This window comes from Saccopteryx leptura, chromosome 9 (assembly GCF_036850995.1).
Source record: "Saccopteryx leptura isolate mSacLep1 chromosome 9, mSacLep1_pri_phased_curated, whole genome shotgun sequence".
Classification (NCBI taxonomy): domain Eukaryota; kingdom Metazoa; phylum Chordata; class Mammalia; order Chiroptera; family Emballonuridae; genus Saccopteryx; species Saccopteryx leptura.
Window position 1 is genome coordinate 40,440,216 of NC_089511.1, and position 20,579 is coordinate 40,460,794.

Below are 20,579 nucleotides of genomic sequence, written 5' to 3' on the forward strand. Positions count from 1 at the left end.
TCTGTGTTATCAGATCCAACAGCTATATGATGAGGGAGAACTGGTGTGCTGCGGGACAAGAGGATGACAACATATCTTTAAGGTTTCTGTCGTTTTAATGATCTCCCCCCAAAAAACAAGGCCCCATAGCATTTTTTCTTAAGCGAGAGAGAGAGAGAAAGAAAGGGAGGGACAGACAGAAAGGAAGGGAAAGAGATGAGAAGCGTCAGCTCATAGTTGTGGCACGTTAGTTGTTCATTGATTGCTTTCTCATATGTGCCTTGACAAGAGGGGTTAGGGGGCTCCAGCCGAGCCAGTGACCTCTTGCTCAAGCCAGCGACCTTTGGGCTCAAGTCAGCAACCATGGGATCATGTCTATGATCCCACGCTCAATCCGATGACCCCGTGCTCAAGCTGGTGAGCCTGCACTCAAGCCGGTTACCTCAGGGTTTCAAACCTTGGGTTCTCAGTATTTCAGGCCGAGGCTCCTATCTGCTGCACCACTGCCTAGTCAGGCTGTAGGATTTTTCTGTTTTAGAAATCAGTAAGTTGATTCTAAAATTGATACAGAAAGAACTACAGAGTAGTCAGAACGATTTGGAAAAGAAGAAAAAAGTTAAAAGACTCATACTACCTGGTTTTAAGACTGTAGGAATCCTGACACTGGCGTTGCTAAAAGGGTAGAGACATCGAGCAGAACAGAGTCCAGAAGTTGACTCAGATGTAAATGGTCCTTGATTTTTGATGAAGATTTAAAAGCATTACAATGAAAAGAGGATTTTTTTTCAACAAATGATTCTGGAACAGACATCTGTACACACACAAAAATGAACCTTGGCCAGATCTCACCTCTTATACAGAAATTAACTTAAAATTGATTCTAGACCTAAATATAGAACCTAAAACTACAAAACTTCTAGAAGAAAGCATAGAAGGAAACTTTGTGACTTAAGGCAAAGATTATTTTGGATACAGTACCAAAAATATGCATAAAAGACATATATTATATGACTTTCTATCAAAATTTAAAATTTGCTCTTCAAAAGGCCCTGGCCGGTTGGCTCAGTGGTAGAGCATCAGCCTGGCGTGCAGAAGTCCCGGGTTCGATTCCCGGCCAGGGCACACAGGAGAAGCGCCCATCTGCTTCTCCACCCCTCCCCCTCTCCTTCCTCTCTGTCTCTCTCTTCCCCTCCCTCAGCCGAGGCTCCATTGGAGCAAAGATGTCCCGGGCGCTGGGGATGGCTCCTTGGCTCTGCCCCAGGCGCTAGAGTGGCTCTGGTCGCAACAGAGTGACGCCCCGGAGGGGCAGAGCATCGCCCCCTGGTGGGCATGCCGGGTGGATCCCGGTCGGGCGCATGCGGGAGTCTGTCTGACTGTCTCTCCCCGTTTCTAGCTTCAGAAAAATACAAAAAAAAAAAAGGTACTAGTAAGAAAACAAAAAGCCAAGGCACAGACTAGGAGAAAATAGTTGCAATTTACATATCTGAGAAATGATTTGTATTCAGAATACATAAAAGAACTTTCAAATTCAATAATAAGAAAACAACCCAATAAAAAATGAGCCAATGATTTGAACAGATACTTTAAGGAATATGGCAAAGAGCACATATGAACTGATATTCAACATCATTAGTTGTTAGGAAAATACCAATTAAAACCACAGTGAGATAATACTGGGTACCTATATCAGAATGGCTAAAATAAAAAAGACTGACTATAGCAAGTGTTGGCAGGTATGTGGAATATTAGAACTCTCCTACTACACTGCAGGTGGGAATATAAAATGGTATAAGTACTTTGGAAAACAGTATGGCAGTTTTTTAAAAAGTTACACATAACCCTGAAATAGGACCTATCAGTTCCACTGCTAGGTATTTAACCAAAGAAAACAAAAGTATATGTTCATACAAAGACTTGTACATAAATATTCGTAACAGCCTTGTTTATAACATCCCAAATATCTCTCCACAGTAGAATGGGTAAACAAACTATGGTACCGTATTCATACAGTGAAGCACACAAAGTAAAAAGGAGTGAACTATTTACCGTATTTCCCCATGTATACGATGCACCCTTTTATGAAAAATTTGGGGTCTAAAAATTGGGTGCGTTTTATACAGTGGTTGTGGCATTTCAAATACCATAGATGGAACTGAGGATGAGGCAGTGTAGGAAGACAGTGATTTGTCATCAGACACAGATGAGGACAAGCTAATGCAGGGGTCTCAAACTCGCGGCCTGCCGAACAATTTTGTGCGGCCCGCAGACTAATCCACGAAGTTCAAAATATTTTGGATAAAATTAAGTAAGCCTAGGGGCCTACTTGTATTTTTCATTTCTCTAGCATCCTAGCTAGATATTAGCTTAGTTAACAGCAGTTGTGATGCGAACTTCAGTTTCTGGTCGTTTTGTGACACTGAGTAAACTGCATGTACGATTGTGCTTGTTGTACTGATTTTTTTTTGTTTTCAACTGCAGTGAGAAAAGTGTTGCATAACAGTTGCCTTTTGTAGACCTAGTGCGGCCCGCCTAATGGCTGTGATCTTGCTCTGCGGCCCACATGCTGAGTTGAGTTTGAGACCCCTGAGCTAATGGATGGGAGTTTTGACAGTGATGAGTTGTATGGATTTTCTGATGAATAAAACTTGAGTTCAGTAACTTGATGTAATACTTTTTTTTTTCATATTTCGGGTCCCAAAATTAAGGTGTGTCTTAACATGGGAGCATCTTATACATAGGGAAAATGGTAGGTACACTCAGCAATATGGATGAAACTCAATTGTGCTGTGTTAAAGAAACCAGACCCCCACCGCCACCAAAAAAAAGAGCATATAAAAAGAGTCCATTTACACAAAATTCTAGAAAATTCAAACCACAGTGACAGCAGATCAGTGGCTTCTTGGGTAGGAGCAGGAGGGAAGTTTTGGGGTGAAGGATATGTTCATTATATTGATTGATGTGATGATTTCATCATGGGTATATACTATGTCAGAACATCAAATTGTGTCCTTGAATATGTACAGTTCAATCCAGTTACAAGTTAACAAAACCTAAAAAAAAAAATGAACCTGCCTAAGATACAAACCTTCCCTTTTGTCTATAGAACCCTAGCTAATAAAGATTAAGTAGTCCTTTTTATTATGGAGATAAATAACTATTATACTGTGACCAGAACAATAAAAAAAATCTTACTAGTTGTGTCTGCTATACCTCAATGAGATGTGACAGTCTGTTGCTAATAGTATAGAAAGACTCAATGTAATACTTTTTCTTGAAAGCCTTCAGTTATTTAGAGAGAAATCAGTGACTCTGCCCACCAATTTTCTTAGCCTTGTTTATCTCTAGTTATAATTTTTGTATATCATTGTTTTCCAGGATACAAATTAAAGATTGCTCTTTTATAGGAAGACCTAACCCCTGATCAAGATGATTTCAAAATACCCAAATGTACTACACATAGGAGTTTGTTTCCTGTTCTTTTCCATGGAAATGGTTTTATTTTTGCTGAAGTTGTAATTGCTAGTTATTAGTTACTGTGGAAACCAAATCAGTATACAGGAAGCAAGTGACAGAATAAATGACATGTAACTGTGTGCATGTGAAATGTCCAGATTTTACCAGCTTTTCCAGATTTACTATTGAGAAACTAGAATAACTAAAAAACTAAAAAAATGGTGTCTTATTACACATGAAGGAAAGAGAGGGAGAAAAAAATCAGAGATTACTTAAATCCTTTAAACATCCACTAGATTGTAGAGCTTGACTGACTTAAAAAGAACTATAAAACACTATGAATAATAAAATATTCTTATTATGCCATTCTTCCTTAAGAACCTAGACATTTTTCATCTCAGAACAACCTTAACTGCTCTGAATATTTTATCACTGTTAGCAAAGGATGAAACTTGGTGACTATTTTATTGTTTTTGTTATACATACATACATATGTATTCACCATATATACATATGCAGAGTTGCAGGGGTCTCAAACTCAACTCAGCATGTGGGCCGCAGAGCAAGATCACAGCCGTTTGGCGGGCCGCACTAGGTCTACAAAAGGCAACTGTTACGCAACACTTTTCTCACTGCAGTTGAAAACAAAAAAAAATCAGTACAAAATTGTTCGGCGGGCCGCGAGTTTGAGACCCCTGGTAGAGAGTCAAGCAATTCTGCAGTCATTGCCAGGAGTCACAAGGAACTGTTTCTTTTGGGATATGCCTTAGTGACTGTATAATTAGTGTGCCAATGTGAAGATTGTTAATATTGGAACCATTTGATGTGTGCTTAGTGCTTTTCCATTCCAACATTGTGTTTTCCCTGGAGTTAAGTGTGTTTTTGTTTGTTGTGCTTAGGGACAAGTACTTACAAAAAGGCTTTACCCCTAAGGTTTTTCCTGGTTGTCTAAACTCCCCTCCGAGTCCAGCATCTTTGGAGCTATGCTCTGCTTTGATCTGGACTCAAGGTCTTCAGCCCCATACAGAACTCTCATCGTGGGGCCCCCTTTCATAACCTGGAAGTTCTTCCTCTCTCCCAGCTCTGGTCCCCTGTTCTTGGGTCTTAGGTCACCTTTTGTCTTAACTTAGTCTTGGTTTAGTACTCTGGTCTCTTCTTAGAAAGGGTACTTGGGAGGTACAGTTCATGAGACTGTTCATGTCTGAAAGGGCTTTTATCTGTTCACCCTGACATTGAGAATACAGTTCTAAGGTTGGGCATTTTTTCCCTGAGGACTTTGAAAACACTGCTTATTGACTGTCTTGCCGTGTTGCTGCTAGGAATCAGGGATCTGTTTTGGTTCCTGATCCTGGGCTATTACCTGTTTTACAGTCTAATAGTCTCAGATTTTCTTAGTTCCAAGTTTTTGCACATTTCTCGAACATGCTTGGGTATAGGTCTGTGGTTATCATATGCTGAGATTCAGTGGGCCCTTTAATTTAAAAACTCACATCTATTGGCCCTGGCTGGATAGCTCGGTTAGTTCGAACATCATCATGAAGCACAGAGATTGCTGGTTTGATCTCTGGTCAGGCTACATATAGGAACAAATCGATGTTCCTGTCTCTCACTCTCTCCTTTTCTCTCTCTAAAATAAACATTTAAAAAGCGCTCACATTTATTAATTTGTGGACTATTTCTTGAATCATTCCTTTTGATTTCCTCTGCTCTATTTTTTGTTTTCTTGTTTTGGAACATCTGTTATCTACATGTTGGGCTTAAGACTGGTCCTCTGGGGATTTTTGTTTATTTTTCCCCTTTCTATTTTATTTCCCTTTGGATTTTTAAAAAAATTTGCTTTATGGATGATTACCCCATCTTCCATCTTTTTGACTGAATTTTTCACTTTTGCTGTCCTATTTTTAATTTCAAAGAACATTTGTTATGCGACAGCCCTTTATGTAGCATCTTGTTCTTGGCTATGCTTTCTTCTCTTAGTACATTGAGAATATTAATTGTTTCATTTTTTAAAAGTTTTCTTCTCCATGCATGGTCTGTACTTCCTCTAGGCTGCCTTGTTCTATGTGACTGCTTTGCCCATCTTTGTGGTTGGCTTGGGATTTCTCAGAGGTCTGGTGGTAGGTGTGGCACTGGGTCTCCTGTTCACCTTAGGGATGTGGCATGAGCAGTGGCAGGGCCTCTGGCTGGGCACATTCCTGAGTAGGATGAAGTAAATGACACTCCACATGCTTTGGAGTGGAAAACCACAATTGTTGACAACTGAGGTGGAAAGTAAGTCAGAATAAGACTCTTGAGTGTGAAGAAATCTTAAGTATATATCTATTTTGTGCATATTTTGCTTTTTGTGTATGCTTAAGATGTGGGAAATCTGTTTCAGTAAGGCCAAGTAGCTCTTTGAGTCAGTGGTAGGGAAGTACTGTGCCATAATTTGATTGGCAGCATGTTTTCCTGGTATGTAAAATAATGGGGTAGCCTACCATTAATGCCACCTTAGATTTGATGGGTTATGGATGTCTCTAGCATGTAACATGACACAAGGCTTTTCTCTCCTATCCAAGACCCTCTGCAGCCTGTCCCTTCATCTGGTGATAGGGAATGAGTTCGCAGGTGAGGCAGAGGCAGAGAGTATGAGGGTGACATAGTCCTGCATCATCTGCATAGCATGTTGGTGCTGGATTCAGCCTGGAAGTGAGCTCGTATTTCCTGTCCTTGCTTCCTGTCTGCCTTCTGTTGTACTATCAGCTCCATTTGGAACTAAATGAAAAACATCAGGAGCAGACAATTTAGGCTATTTGTACCTATTTGAAGTATGTAATTGTTGGGGATGCAGACTGTCTGTTTCAATATAAAATAGTCTGTCCACATTACCCTTAACTCTTTGGTTGATGGATTTCCTGTTTTAGCTGGCTTAGGATGCATTCATGTGATATGACTGTGGATGGAAAAGAGAAAAGATTCAAACTAGAAACAGATTGTTCTTGTAGTGTAAGAGTTGTAAGGAAAAGGTAAGTTTTCCACATCTTTTCCTTTGAAAAACACAAGATGTCAACAGTGCTTTGAGCCAAACATCTAATGACTAGAAAGTTTTCACCTTTAATCATAGATGTTACTTGTGTTTTATGTGGGTAGCAGCTTGTTTCCCTCCCACCACCAAACTTCTTTTTAATGTTGTTATAACATTTGGTTATTTTAGACAAAAACAGTTTGGGTATTTTCATGTTAGTGTAGGTAGATTTTAGATGGCAGGGCACATTTGTTCAAAGAATGCCAGTGCTTGCCTTGTTGGTGAATTCCTGTAGGTGTTGGGACTCCAAAGATAAAAGAAGGTCCTTTTCCTCAGTGAGCTTGTATTTAATGGGTGCTTGATGAAACAGGCACCTTAGTAATTTTTGTGTGGTATGACAACTACTAAAGTAGAAGGGATTGAATTTCAGCAGACATGAGGGGAGATGGAAGTTCTTCAAGGCTTCCAGGCCAAAGGAGACCCGCAGCACACACACTGTGAGGGTGGGTAGGGGGTGCAAAAAGAGTTTTTAATATCTCCAAGCTTTGCTTTAAATCAGTGTAAATATAATGCTTTCTTTTTGGTGACAAAATACATTTGTCATTTTACACTGCTTACAAAAATTAGGGGTCAGGGAACGTGCAGATACTCCTGTACTTGCAGCCTTTTGTATAGTGCATTTTCACCAATGAAGTAAAAGTAGGTTTTGCATCTCATTTGCATAATCAAACAACTTTCTTTGACTTGTCATTTGCTTTTCTGATGTTCTTGTTTAATTAAAAAAAATACTTTTTGTAATTGCTTCATATTCATTTTGAAATATCCCCTAATTTTTGTGAGCAGTGTATTTCCTGGCTTGAACTCTTCCAATGGCTTCTTCTGGACTTATGGTTAAGTTCCTATTTCATGGTTTAGTCCTTCTTGTTCTGGCCCCTTCCTCCTCATCTCATTCTGTCCTTTTTGTCTGTCTCATTCTTTTAGCAGACTTCTTATTTTCCCCTCTGAATTCAGCTCATGCTTTTCTTATGCAGAAAGGCCTCTGATGATGTTCACAGGTGCCATCTCCCTCGCCCCTCATGCTCATTTAGCATGTCAGGTGGATACATTGTGAGATGCACTAAGAGAAAACTGGAAAGAGACCCAATCCTCTGCCCCAGGGAACTTACAGTCCATATGGAGAGACTTACATTTATGAAGTAACAAAATAAAACTACCCATTGTCATACATGTAGGCAAGAAAAAACAGGCATGTGTATAGTCAAGTCTTTGACACACCAGGCATTGTAGAACTTCTTCCAGAAAGCTCTTCTGATGTTTTCTCTCCACATTCTTCCTACACTCCCTGACCTTGGAAGAGTTTCTCTGCTGTTTAGTACTGATGACCTGGCCTGTTGCCATGGATTTGCTCCCATGGGGCCCCTAATTCTATGAGATTCCTGAGGGTAGGAGTGCATATAAGCACTTACTGTGTGGATGCATGAGCTGATTTCTGGTAACTTCTTGATTTATATTCAAAGCCATATACTGCACTGACCTAAGAAGTAGAGGTCCACTTGAGGATGATGTATACTGGTATCAGGTTGTCATAATTGTCAGTGACTTGTTAGAAGTTTGAGGAGTAAGCCTTAGACTCTGTGCTTGAGTAATTTGGTGATATTTGAATAATTGCACAAAACACAAAGTTAAGCTTTGGACCCCAGTGAGTGCTCTTTCTCTAATAAGTCAAGGGATGTGTAAAAGCTCCATTCACAGGGTGCACTAGGGCCTGTTGTGTTCATGGCACCTGCGCCAGCAAGAATGCCTGGACAAGCGTGCTGAGAATTACATATGTGGTGTCTGTTTTTAAGGTTTATTTGTTTGTTTATTTTTAAGGTCTTGTGGTCTGACTCTTCAGTAACATCAGTAACCAAATCTTCCTCTGAAGTGACTGAATTTATTTCAAAGGTAAGGTGATTAAGGGCTCTTCTAAAAATGAGAAGGCTCGTTCCCCTGTGGTTGGTAATACTGCAGAGTAATTTCAGTGGATGGCTTTCTTCAGCTAGCGTAGTGCGTGCAGTGCCTGGAATTCATGCCTGTCCGCAGGAAGTCCAAGGTCTGCGTGTGGCATGGTGCACAGTAGTAAACACGTGGTCTTCATTGCCACAATATGTACGCCTTGCAGTTGTTGCAAATGAGATGAGGCAGAAGGTGTGATTGCACAGATGACTGAGGGTATTTGGTTTGATCTGGTTGCTCAGTGGTCAGAGACTTAAGCTCATCCCACCTTTCCTGCTTTACGCACTGGGTTTTCCTCTTCCTTTTTAAGTTGACTTCACAAATATTTAAATGAAAGGTTCCACTACAAATAAACACTTCTTTACCTACATACCACATGTACATGCATGCATGTATACATACATACTTATATGTATATAAAGTGTCTCCAAAGTGAGTCTGACATTTTCATTATAAAATAAGGATATAATACTGTTTATGGGTCCTATTTTAGAAGCTTGGACAGGGAGTTGTTTGATTCTGCTTGTCCTTTTGGACTGTCAAGCACAGAAGAACACCACAGTGCTATGCTCTCTAGGATTGCTGATGCTCATTGGAGTCCACTTTTCCTCTGTCACGTTTAGAACAGGAAATTTCTTCTCCTTTGTGCCTAGCCTCTTGTGTTTCCTGGATTCCCAGATGCTGGCAGAAACTTTGACCCATGCTCTGGTCTTTTGTCTGGGTGTTTACAGTGGCTCATATTTACCCCACTTTGGGTTCTCTTGAATTCTTGGATATTTAGTTTGCTGTCTTTGATTAATTTTGGAAAAATCTTGTCCATAATATGTTCAGATATTTCTCCTGCCCTGCTTGCTTGCATTTCTCTTGGACTTCAGTTACATGTACTTGGACCTTTGACAGTCTCCATAGCTCTCAGGTGCTTATTGTGTTTCTCACTCTTCATTCTTTCAGTGCATATAGTTCCTATTGCCCTCCCTCCCAGTTGATTGATGTTGCTTCTCAGCTCTGTCCAGGCTGCTGATTGGCCTGTTGAATTTGCGGAATTATTCATCTCTGATACCATGGTTTTCTTCGTTTTTTTCCTTTTTTTTTTTTGCTAGCTTTTCCATTTGACTTGTCTTTTAATTAATTTTCCATCTCTCTCCTGAAAATTTTCCATTGTTCATATATGTTGTTCTTTTTAAAAAAAAATTAAATCTTTTATTATATTAATCATAGTTATTTTAAAGTCCCTGTCTGAGAGATAATTCTAGCAGCTGGGTTGGTTTTGAGTCAGGTTCTGATGATGATCTTCACAAGCTTTTTATTCTCCCTTTTTCTTAGAATATTCCTTACAACTTTCGATGGAATGTTAGAAATGAGAGTCCACAGGAAATAGTCTTATACTGGAGATGGGCATGCTGCTGCTCCATCAGGCCATTGGTGGAGTTCTTGAGGTGATCCATTCAGGAGTTGAGTTGGGTTTGGGTTTTGTTGTTACTGTGGTTATCTTCAGTGTACCACAGGTTTCAAGTTTCTCCAGCAAAGAACTGCTGGTACCTTGAGCCCTAAGCGGGGCCTGGAGTGTAGGAAGATGCTTCTCAATGGTTTTGCTTCACATTAAGCTTTCAGCAGTCCTATGTGGCTGTGGCACGGGTGTGTGTGTGTGTGTGTGTGTGTGTGTGTGTGTGTCTTTCTCTGTTGACCCCTCAACACTCCTCCACCTCAGGAGACAGCTATTATTTGTTGCCTGGTGATAGACTTGGGGTAGGAATGAGAGGGATTCCCCTTTTCCTGGTCCAGCCTTAGGCCCAGGCCCAAGGCCTTTGGCAGAGGCTTTCTCAGTATCCCTGCCCCTTTGTTCCCCAGCATCAGCTGACTTCCACTTTGTGATGGTGCAGGATCCTCAACCCAGGTGGGCTTCTTGTTCCTGCCTCAGGGCCAGAGGGCTTTTTGCTTTTACCTTCCTCCAAGGCAGGGTATCTTTCCCCATGGCCTGGTGCTAGAAGGACTTTCTACGCCACCCCCAGAGGCAGGAAAGTATTGTTTCTGCCTCATCCCCAGAAACCTGGGGTCTTTGCTTGGGCTCTGGGAGCAGGAGCTGTCTTTCCCTCCACCCCTAGCAACTTAAGGGCTTTTGTCTTGGATTGAGTGAAGGCTCCAGGGAAAGGCACAGTTTCCTGCCTGGCCCCCAGGTGGAGCCAAGCCCACACCCATGCCACCTGGGGAGGTTCTCTCCAGTGTCCTCCCTGTGAAGGAAAGCTTGGAAATGAGCATACACTCCCCCTGTGTCTGGGACTCCTGCCTGACAGGTGCGTGGACCACACTCAGCCTGTGGGAATGTGTCCATCTTGGCCAATATCTTCTACCTGCTCATATGGCAGCCACCTCCTCTGAATGCTGTGCCACAGCTGGGACAGTTTATGTGTCCTGTCTTTCCTCAGAGGGACAGGCCTCTCTTGAAATTCAGTTCAGGTGGTGGCCTTGCAATTCAGCTCTCTGATGGGCTCAAGGAAAAGTACGATTATGTAGAATATCAAGCTTTTTATTGATGTTACATGGAAGTGTGATGTTTTGTAGCTTTCTACATCCTAAGTGGATATAGAACCCCACAGCTGCTAATAGAATGTACTTTGTATCATACCAGCAGAGGTCACCATCTAATACCTTCCGAAGAGTTCTGGTTTTATAAAATGAATTTTGACATACATCCTGTGCTTTTTCATTTCTTTCAGTTATCTCAGCTATATCCTGAAGAAAATATGGAGAAATTCATTCCTTGCTTAGCTGGCTCAGATTCGTTTTATGTAGAGCGAAACCACATGGATCTGGAAGCAGACCTGAGGTAAAGCTCTTTCCCCCACCCTGGGGCCATATGGAGCAGCCCTGCCGGTGGCACGGTGGTGACTAATGGCCATCTGCGGTGTGGGCAGGGCCCTTAGGGCCAGACATGAGCTGCCTGGTTGTCTGAGGAGCTCTTTGAGGTTACACGTTACTCTTGATGGTTTGAGTCTATACTTTGTTTCTGGTGATTTTCATCAGTTATGAAGACTTGACCTAGGTGAGATTTTGAGGATATGAGCAAAGGAATTTCAAAATATATGCTATCATTTAATGCAATTTTAGTGGACTTATAAAATTGTATCTATATGCACTGCTCACAAAAATTAGGGGATATTTTATCGCTTCATGTTCATTTTGGAATATCCCCTAATTTTTATGAGCAGTATATTTCTTCCCTATAGTTGAAAGTTAAGACTGTTCCAAGGCCTAATAAAAAGTCTTCTAGGCGAGGTATCTCTGGACCCTGGATCCTGGTGTTGTAAATGTGCAGGGAGGGGCCACCTGCCACCTGTGCTCCAGGATGGGCACTGGCATAGTAGCATCTGAGACCTAGTTGCAGTACAGTGGCTACAAGTGCCTGTGATTATTGTGGCATTGATTGTGGTCACATTAGCTCACTGACCGTATTGTGGACCCTGAAAAGCTTGATTCATATAACATTACATTGTATTAACAGTAGAAGTAAGGGAAAGGGTATGGGGAAACAATATGAACCATAAAGGTTAATTGAATTAAATCAGGACAAATGGAGATTAATACATTTCTGTTTATTTTTTTCTTTAATATATGTTTCTCTTAATTGAAAATGAAAATTTTTTGCCTGACTGGTGGTGCTGCAGTGGATAAAGCATTGACCTTAGATGCTCAGGTACCAGGTTTGAACCTCCATGGTCACTGGCTTGAGTGCGGGCTCACCAGCTTGAGTGGAGTTGCCAGCTTGAGCATAGAGTCATCCGCATGACCCCATGGTTGCTGGCCTAAGCCCAGAAGTCACTGGTTTGAAGCCCAGGGTTGCTGGCTTGAGCAAGGGGTCACTGGCTTGGCTTGAGCCCCCAGGTCAAGGCATGTATTAGAAGCAATCAATGAACAACTAAAGTGAAGCAACTACGACTTGATGCTTCTCATCTCATTTCCTGCCTCTCCCTTTTTGCCTCTCTCTTCCTGCCTTCCTCTCTCTCTCTCTCTCTCTCTCTCTCTCTTCCTTCCTTCCCCCCCCCTCTCTCTCGTGCATGCACACGCTAAAAAAAGAAAAAACAATTTCTCTCCCAGTCATTTTTTTTTCTTTTTTTTTTTTCTTTTGAGAGAGGCAGGAAGAGAAAGACAGGAACATAGAGCTGCTCCTGTTTGTGCCCAACCAGGTAGTTGAACCAGCAAACCTCCTCACTCTGAAACGGTGCTCCAACTGACCAAGCTGTCTGGCCAGGGCTTAATTTTTTTTTTTCTTCTGTATTTTTCTGAAGTTGGAAACGGGGAGGCAGTCAGACAGACTCCCGCATGCGCCCGACCAGGATCCACCCGGCGTGCCCACCAGGGGGCCATGCTCTGCCCATCTGGGGCATTGCTCTGTTGCAACCAGAGCCATTCTAGCACCTGAGGCAGAGGCCACAGAGCCATCCCCAGCGCCCGGCCAACTTTACTTCAATGGAGCCTTGGCTGCGGGAGGGGAAGAGAGAGACAGAGAGGAAGGAGAGGGGGAGGGGTGGAGAAGCAGATGGGCGCTTCTCCTGTGTGCCCTGGCTGGGAATCGAACCCGGGACTCCTGCACGCCAGGTCGATGCTCTACCACTGAGCCAACCGGCCAGGGCCTAAATTTTTTTTTTTTATTGATTGATTTTTAGAGAGACAGAGAGGAAAGGAGAGAGGGAAAAGGAGAAGGGAAACATTCATTTGTTGTTCCACTCAGTTGTGCATTCATTGGTTTCTTACCATGTGTGCCCTGGCCAGGGATCAAACCTGGAACCTTGTCGTTTCAAAGAGATGCTCTAATTGACTGAGCTAACTGGCCAGAGCCTCCCAGTCAGTTTTTGATCATACCGTTGTAATGTTGACAAACCCCTTTGTTTGGTTTTTAGGTACTTGGCTTCATTACCTTCTCATGTACTGAAAAATGACCATGTTAAGAAATTTTTCAGCACTTCATCTCCCACTCAACAGCTTCAAAGTCCAAGTGAGTTTGTAAAATGTGATTAAATAACAATAAGAACACTTTTATTGTCTGTAAATTTTATGAGATTTATTTTAACTCACAGGTCCTGGCAGCATTTCCCTCAAAGTCAGTACCCTGATGGGCGTGTCTGGAAGGTGAGACTTCTACCATGTAACCAACACCTTTCAAATCAGCATTGTTACTTTTATTTGTGTGTAAGTAATTGTTTTCTAGAGTTAAGTTATTCTCGATATTAGTCTTGAATAATGTTGAGAGAGGAATTGTATAGAGATAATCCAATTTAAGATTTCTCAAAAAAAAGAAGACAAAGTTGTTTTTTGAGCTACTGGAATTGGGATTCCCAAGGACACCTTTTGCACATGTCAGTTTCTGGGCCCTGTACATTCTTGGAAGCCAGAATTTCTGAGAATCTTCTTTTTTATAAGCTCTTAGCAAGTGAGTATGCCTATGATTCCATAGTGCTGCTTTAGGGGGCTCTGTTCTATGAGGTCTGATAGCAATTGTAGGAGTGCTCAGGTGACAAACAGGCTGCCTGCCTGTCTGACAGCTGACACTTTAATGGGCAAATGTCACAGTATGAGCACACTCAGTGTGTCAAGAGCTAGGCAGTTAATGAGGTCTTTGAAAGTGCTTTCTTGACTGCGTATCACATAATGAGCGCATAGCAAATTTATCTGGTTTTATAGTTTACAGTGTAAGGGGCAAGGGCAGAAAGCAGAGTGTGTTTTGTTTTAGCTTCTAGGATTTACTTTTTTTGTTGTTTCCAAAGTTAGAAGCAGGGAGACAGTCAGACAGACTCCTGCATACGCAACTGACATCCACCCAGCATGCCCACTAGGGAGTGATGCTTTGTCCATCTGGGGTGTTGCTCTGCTGCAACCAGAGCCATTCTAGTGCCTGAAGTGGAGGCCATGGAGCCATCCTCAGCGCCCGGGCCAACTTTGCTCCAGTGGAGCTTTGGCTGCAGGAGGGGAAGAGAGAGACAGAGGAAGGAGAGGGGGAGGGGTGGAGAAGCAGATGGGCACTTCTCCTATGTTACCTGACCGGGAATCGAACCTGGGACTTCTACATGCCAGGCCGATGCTCTACCACTGAGCCAATTGGCCAGGGCCTCTAGGATTTTTTTTTTTTTTTTTTTAAACTTAACTATTAAAAATTTAGGAGTTATAATTTATGATTGTCACTGTCATCCTGTGTAAAAGTTAACAGGAAAAAAATAGGCAGCACAGCCAGAAGTCTGGTTGTTGCACACACACATATGTATGTATATATGTATACACAGGTAGATATACATATTCTTAAGCATGTGTGTATAAACACGTACACACAGGCACACCTACAGACATGAGACTTCAGTGTGGTGTGCGGGCAGGGGTGGGGAGGTAGCAGAACAGGCCCTAAGGTTAGGAGTAGATATGAGTGCACATGCAGTCCAGGACGTAGAGCCTGGCTCATGCAGACCTCTAACAGTGATCTTCAGTGGAGGGTACAGTCTCTTGAAACCACCTGTCCACTGTCCTTGCAGGCCGGTGTGTGGAGTGGCTGGCATCCCGTCCTCTCAGAGCGGCACTCAGCATCATATGCAGCACTCAGCTGGGGCAGCCACCTTGCCCCACTGCTCCCATGCAGGGGGCGGGGGCTCAGCGCTGGCCTACCGGACCCAGATGGAGACCTCGCCCACTATCTTAATGCCTTCCAGTCTGCAGACCCCTCAAACCCAGGAGCAAAATGGGATTTTAGATTGGCTGAGGAAACTGCGTTTGCACAAATACTACCCTGTCTTTAAACAGCTCACAATGGAGAAGGTATGTTGGTTACTAAGCAGGCAGTGTAGAGTTTGCTTCTGAGGTAACCTGTCTTTCCTCTGACCTCATTCCTAGAGAAATTGAGTTGGGTTTCTAACCTGTATGTGATGGGGATATCACAGTGTTTGGTATTAACACCTACAGATGCATGCCCCAAGTCCCACGTGCTTGCTGCATGGGACCAGTGGGTTGGAATTTGAAGGCTGCCTACAGCTGAAGTGAAAAGTGGAACAGAATTGGTTGTAAACAGACAGCTTTTTAAGATAGTTTGGGGATTTTCAAACTGTGATGTAAAGGACATTAAGTCTCTCTTGGTCAGGTAGAAATAGCGAGTTCTGGTGCCTGCACTGCCGCATGTCTGAGATGGCCTTCAACATAAAGGCCTGTGCTTGTGCTGAGGCTTAGCTCCAGCAGGCTAGTTCCATAAAGGGCCCAAACACTTTGGTCCCAGTAAGTAGTTCTCTGATGATCTTGCTTGAATTAGGGTCATGTAGCTAAAGGAATAGGTGAATTTTAGGCCTTTCAAGCAGTTTTACATAGAAATTACTATTTTTTATACAATAGAAAGTTCTGATGAGTATTGTTTTCACTGTTAAATTCTGAAATTTCCTGTCTTGGTATCACTGATAGAACTAAATTAGACCTTCCTGGCCTTTCCTGGTATAGTGGATAGAGTGTTGACCTGGAATGCTGAATTCGCCAGTTCAAAACCCTGGGCTTGCCCGGTCAAGGCACATGTGACAAGCAAGCAGTGAACAACTAAAGTGAAGTAACTAAGCGTTGATACTTCTTGCACCTCTACCTCTCCAACTTTCTGTAAAATTAATAAATAAAATCTTCAAACAAACAAATAAAAAACTAAATCAGACCTGTATCTGGTGTTTTTTGAACCCTGAGCTCCCCCTGTTGGATAAAATGACTTGGTGGCTTTTATTGAGGTAAAAATTTCCTTTTAGAAATCCAGTTTTTACAACATAATAAAAAATGAAATTTAAATATATTTGTAATAGTCTCAGTTTAAGATTCATAGATTTTTTTTTTTAAAGATTTTATTTACAGGCCCTGGTTGGTTGGCTTGGTGCTAGAGCATTGGCCCAGTGTGTGGAAGTCTCAGATTTGATTACCGTAGGTCAGGGCATACAGGAGAAGCTAGCAACTGCTTCTCCCCTGCCCCTTCTCTCGTTCTCTCTCTCTTCCTCTCCCACAGCAATAGCTCAATTGGTTCTGGTCTTGGGCTCTGAGGATGGCTCCATGGGCCTCTACCTCAGGCTCTAAAAAATGGCTCCAATTGCAGAGGCCCCAGAGAGGCAGAGCATTGCCCCGTGGTGGACTTGCCAGGTGGATCCAGGTTGGATTGTGTGTGGGAATTTGTCTCTCTGCCTCCCCTCCTTTCACTAAAATTTAAAAAAAAAAAAATTTTAGAGAGAGAGGAGAGGTGGGGGTGGGGAGCGAGAAGTATCAACTCCCTAGTTGCTCCACTTTATTGTTCATTGCTTGTTGTATGTGCCTTGGCTGGGCAAGCCCAGGGTTTCAAACCAGTGACCTCAGCATTTTAGTCGACATGCTATGCACTGTGCCATCACAGGTCAGACAGGATTCATAGATTTTAAAAATAACATATTTTACTAACACTGGTCATACTCAGTTTTAAAAGTTTTAATCTGTTGATTAAAATGGCTATAGTCACAAATCATGCCATGGATTGTCTTGAGAACCAGAGTATTGTTTGTTTGTGTAGTATAAGACCAGGTTAGTTCCGATGGCCTCTGCTTTTCTGGATCGCTTGCTACCTGATAGAGTTGTTGTTGTCCTAGATTTCAAGGAAAGAGCTGTTAAAAGAAACTGTCCTCCTGTCTGTAGGAGGATAAATGCTTGCATTTGAGGGGGCATCTCAGGGAAGAAGGGGACACTTCCACAAATTGCATCCCTGTTGTCACCTTGCCTGCACAGACAGCATGGACCTTTCAGGGACCTGGTCTTCAGCAAGCCATCTGTGTCCCTTAGACGCAAAGTGAGCGTCTTGTACAGTGTGTCCGTAAAGTCATGGTCACAGGAAAGCAACAAAAGACGATAGAAATGTGAAGTCTGCACCAAATAAAAGGAAAACCCTTGCAGTTTCTGTAGGATGATGTGGCAGCATGTGCACATGCGCAGATGATGACGTAACACTGTGTATACAGCGGAGCAGCCCACGGCCATGCCAGTCGAGATGTGGACGGTACAGAGGAAAGTTCAGTGTGTTATGTGGCTCGCTAAATTTGAATCCATGACCAAAGTGCAATGTGAATATCGGCGCATTTATAATGAAGCTTCACCACATAGGAATAACATTACTTGGTGGGATAAGCAGTTGAAGGAAACCGGCAGTTTGGTGGAGAAACCCCATTTTGGTAGGCCATCAGTCAGTGATGAGTCTGTAGAGGCTATACGGGATAGCTACCTAAGGAGCCCTAAAAAAATCTGTGCATGAGCCCACATCAAACTGCACTGAATAGGTATGAAACTGGGAGAGTTTTTCTTTTATTTATTTGGTGCAGATTTCACATTTCTATCGTCTTTTGTTGTTTTCCTGTGACCGGTCAAAAGTGCACCATGACTTTACGGACACACTGTATTTTGAACAATGGATACCAAAACATTCAGCAAGTAAATGTTTTAGTGTTCCCAAGTCTTTTATTATCTGCTCACAAAAATTAGGGGATATTTAATCGCTTTATATTTATTTTTAAATATCCCCTAATTTTTGTGAGCAGTATAGTTAAGTTTGGTCTCTTTACATATCTTAGAGGTAGAATTGAAGTTCTGTATTTTTAGAATCCTAATTCTCAGTAACTTGGTCATCTCTTTCTTCTATGGAAGTTTCTGAGTCTTACTGAAGAAGATCTAAACAAATTTGAATCCCTCACCATGGGAGCAAAGAAAAAACTCAAGACTCAACTGGAGCTGGAGAAGTAAGTATGAAATTGTGAAATATCAGTTCATGTTAGTTTCTGACATGCTGAGCAGGTAGATACTAGGACTTGGAGTTTTGTTACATATCAGTGACTGGCGATTACTTATCAAACCTTAATACTTTTAAATTCTATGAATGTGGCTCTAGATTGCTAGGAAAGACCCTTTGTAGTGAATCTGGTAAGTGAGAACATATTTCTTTCCACCCTAGAGATTATTTTGATAAAAATAACCTTTATTTGGAATATAAGTACTTAAGCAGAGTATGTGAAATGAAAAGTTTTATAGCAGAATTTAAAACTCGTTTGCAGCCCTCCTTGGAGCATACCCATGCCCTTCTGTCAGGCACGTACTTTTTAAAATTTTTTAAACTCTAGGGGCCCCCATGGGATTTGCAAACCCCCAGGGGAACGGTGGGCAGCAAACCCCCTGAACCTGTCTCCAAGGCCCTTTTTTCTCTGACTTTGCAGTGAGTCACTAGCGGGCCCACCTTCACTCATTTCTTTTCTATAACATTTCTAGAGAGCCAAAGCAGCCCCGCCTAGATTCTCCTGTTGCTTCTCCTATCCTAAGCCCTCCTTTTTCACTGTCCCCAGCTGTAATAAATGGACTTTCAAAACAAAACAAAAAAAAAACTTGTTTGCATGCTTTCTTATTGCACAGGGAGAAGTCAGAGAAGCGATGCTTGAACCCCTCAGCTCCACACCCAGTCGCCAGCAGTGGAGTGGCCCGCGTCCCCCCCACTAGCCATGTGGGGCCCGTACAGAATGTGCGAAGCACCCACGCTGCAGGTGGGTGAGAGCTGGGTCAGCCTTGACACGTGGATTGTCATCTTTGTTTTGATAATTGTTAGACTTCATAACATACCCTTTGCTATATACATTTTTTAGTATTTATAATTACTATTCAGTATTTTAGTTTTTATAGTCTCTACTGTAGGAAATTAGAAGGGTGTTTGGCATAGAAGTTGGAGACTGGTGGCTCACGTGAAGAGTTGGTTAGGCAAAAAAACTATGACAGTGAGAGGGAAAGAGCAGGAAATATACAAAATAGATGGGGCACAGGGATCGTGTTTAGGTCATTGCCTAGCAGGCCTATTTTGAAATTCCTCTTAATGTCTAACCACCAGACTTCCTGCTCTGGGGACTTGATTTTTCTTTTCTTCTTTGTTTTTATTTTATTGATTTTAGAGAGAGGAAGAGACAGGAACATCAATCTGTTCCTGTATGTGCCCTGACTGGGGATCGAACTGTCAACCTCTGTGCTTTGGGACAATGCTCTAACCAGCCAAACTATCCAGCCAGGGCCTGGGGACTTAATTTTTCAACCGCCACCTCCCTGTTTCTCCCTCTCCTCAGAAAGAGGTTGAGGACCCCTTTTGAGTTTATGAGTTTTTGTGTTGTTTTCTTTATATAGTGGAAATATCAAGCAAGAGTAAGTAAACTGAGAAAGAAAATAATGCCAGTGTATCTTTTTTTTTTTTTTTTTTTTTTTTTTTGTATTTTTCTGAAGCTGGAAACGGGGAGAGACAGTCAGACAGACTCCTGCATGCGCCCGACCGGGATCCACCCGGCACGCCCACCAGGGGGCGATGCTCTGCCCCTCTGGGGCGTCGCTCTGTTGCGACCAGAGCCACTCTAGCGCCTGGGGCAGAGGCCAAGGAGCCATCCCAGTGCCCGGGCCATCTTTGCTCCAATGGAGCCTCGCTGTGGGAGGGGAAGAGAGAGACAGAGAGGAAGGAGAGGGGGAGGGGTGGAGAAGCAGATGGGCGCTTCTCCTGTGTGCCCTGGCCGGGAATCGAACCCGGGACTTCTGCACGCCAGGCCGACGCTCTACCACTGAGCCAACCGGCCAGGGCTGCCAGTGTATCTTTTAAGTGCCGTTTGACTAAAAAGGTCTTAGGTCCCTCAATCTCATGAAACGAGGCATTTGTGGATGACTATTTTTGTAGCGACGTACTGGTTTGGGAGCGGTTCCTTCTTACTTTCTAGTGTTTGAACAAGGAGACATTAGAGCATTACTGTGTTTGTACTGCTGTGTAACTTAGCTGTGTGACTGTGGGCAGTTTGTTCTCTCAGAATGTTGTTAGAGCCTTGTCTAAACATGGAAAAAATCATTACCTGCCTTCTTGGGGCTGATGTAAAGAAATTAGGGTGCTGTAGATTTGCACGGAGATGGGTGAAGAGGGAGCCCTGTTGGAGTCCTGCAGTGCATGGACTCGGGTGCATCTTGAAACTATTACCTGTTCCTGCTTCACAGCGCTGCGGGTGGAAGTGGAGCAGCCCTCTCACCAGACAGCCCGGGAAGGCAGCTCCTCAGAGTGTTCCAGCTCTTCACCGAGCCCGATGGGAGTGCAGGCCCGGGAAGAGAGCTCAGACAGTGCTGAGGAGAACGACAGACG

The 20,579-nt window shown here is 42.8% G+C and overlaps 1 protein-coding gene across 2 annotated transcripts in view; it reads left to right on the forward strand.

Moving 5' to 3' along the window:
* The window catches only part of ZCCHC14 (zinc finger CCHC-type containing 14), an 80,782-nt gene that overhangs the window by 54,252 nt on the left and 5,951 nt on the right, over nt 1-20,579 (forward strand). The window contains exons 4-11 of one of the 2 annotated variants that reach the window (XM_066349362.1): nt 8,309-8,380; nt 11,146-11,255; nt 13,327-13,421; nt 13,504-13,555; nt 14,947-15,226; nt 18,086-18,177; nt 18,842-18,969; nt 20,438-20,578. In XM_066349362.1, the coding sequence (XP_066205459.1) occupies nt 8,309-8,380; nt 11,146-11,255; nt 13,327-13,421; nt 13,504-13,555; nt 14,947-15,226; nt 18,086-18,177; nt 18,842-18,969; nt 20,438-20,578 (970 nt within the window). The remainder of the gene's footprint in view (nt 1-8,308; nt 8,381-11,145; nt 11,256-13,326; nt 13,422-13,503; nt 13,556-14,946; nt 15,227-18,085; nt 18,178-18,841; nt 18,970-20,437; nt 20,579) is intronic. The other variant, XM_066349364.1, reaches the window with a different exon arrangement.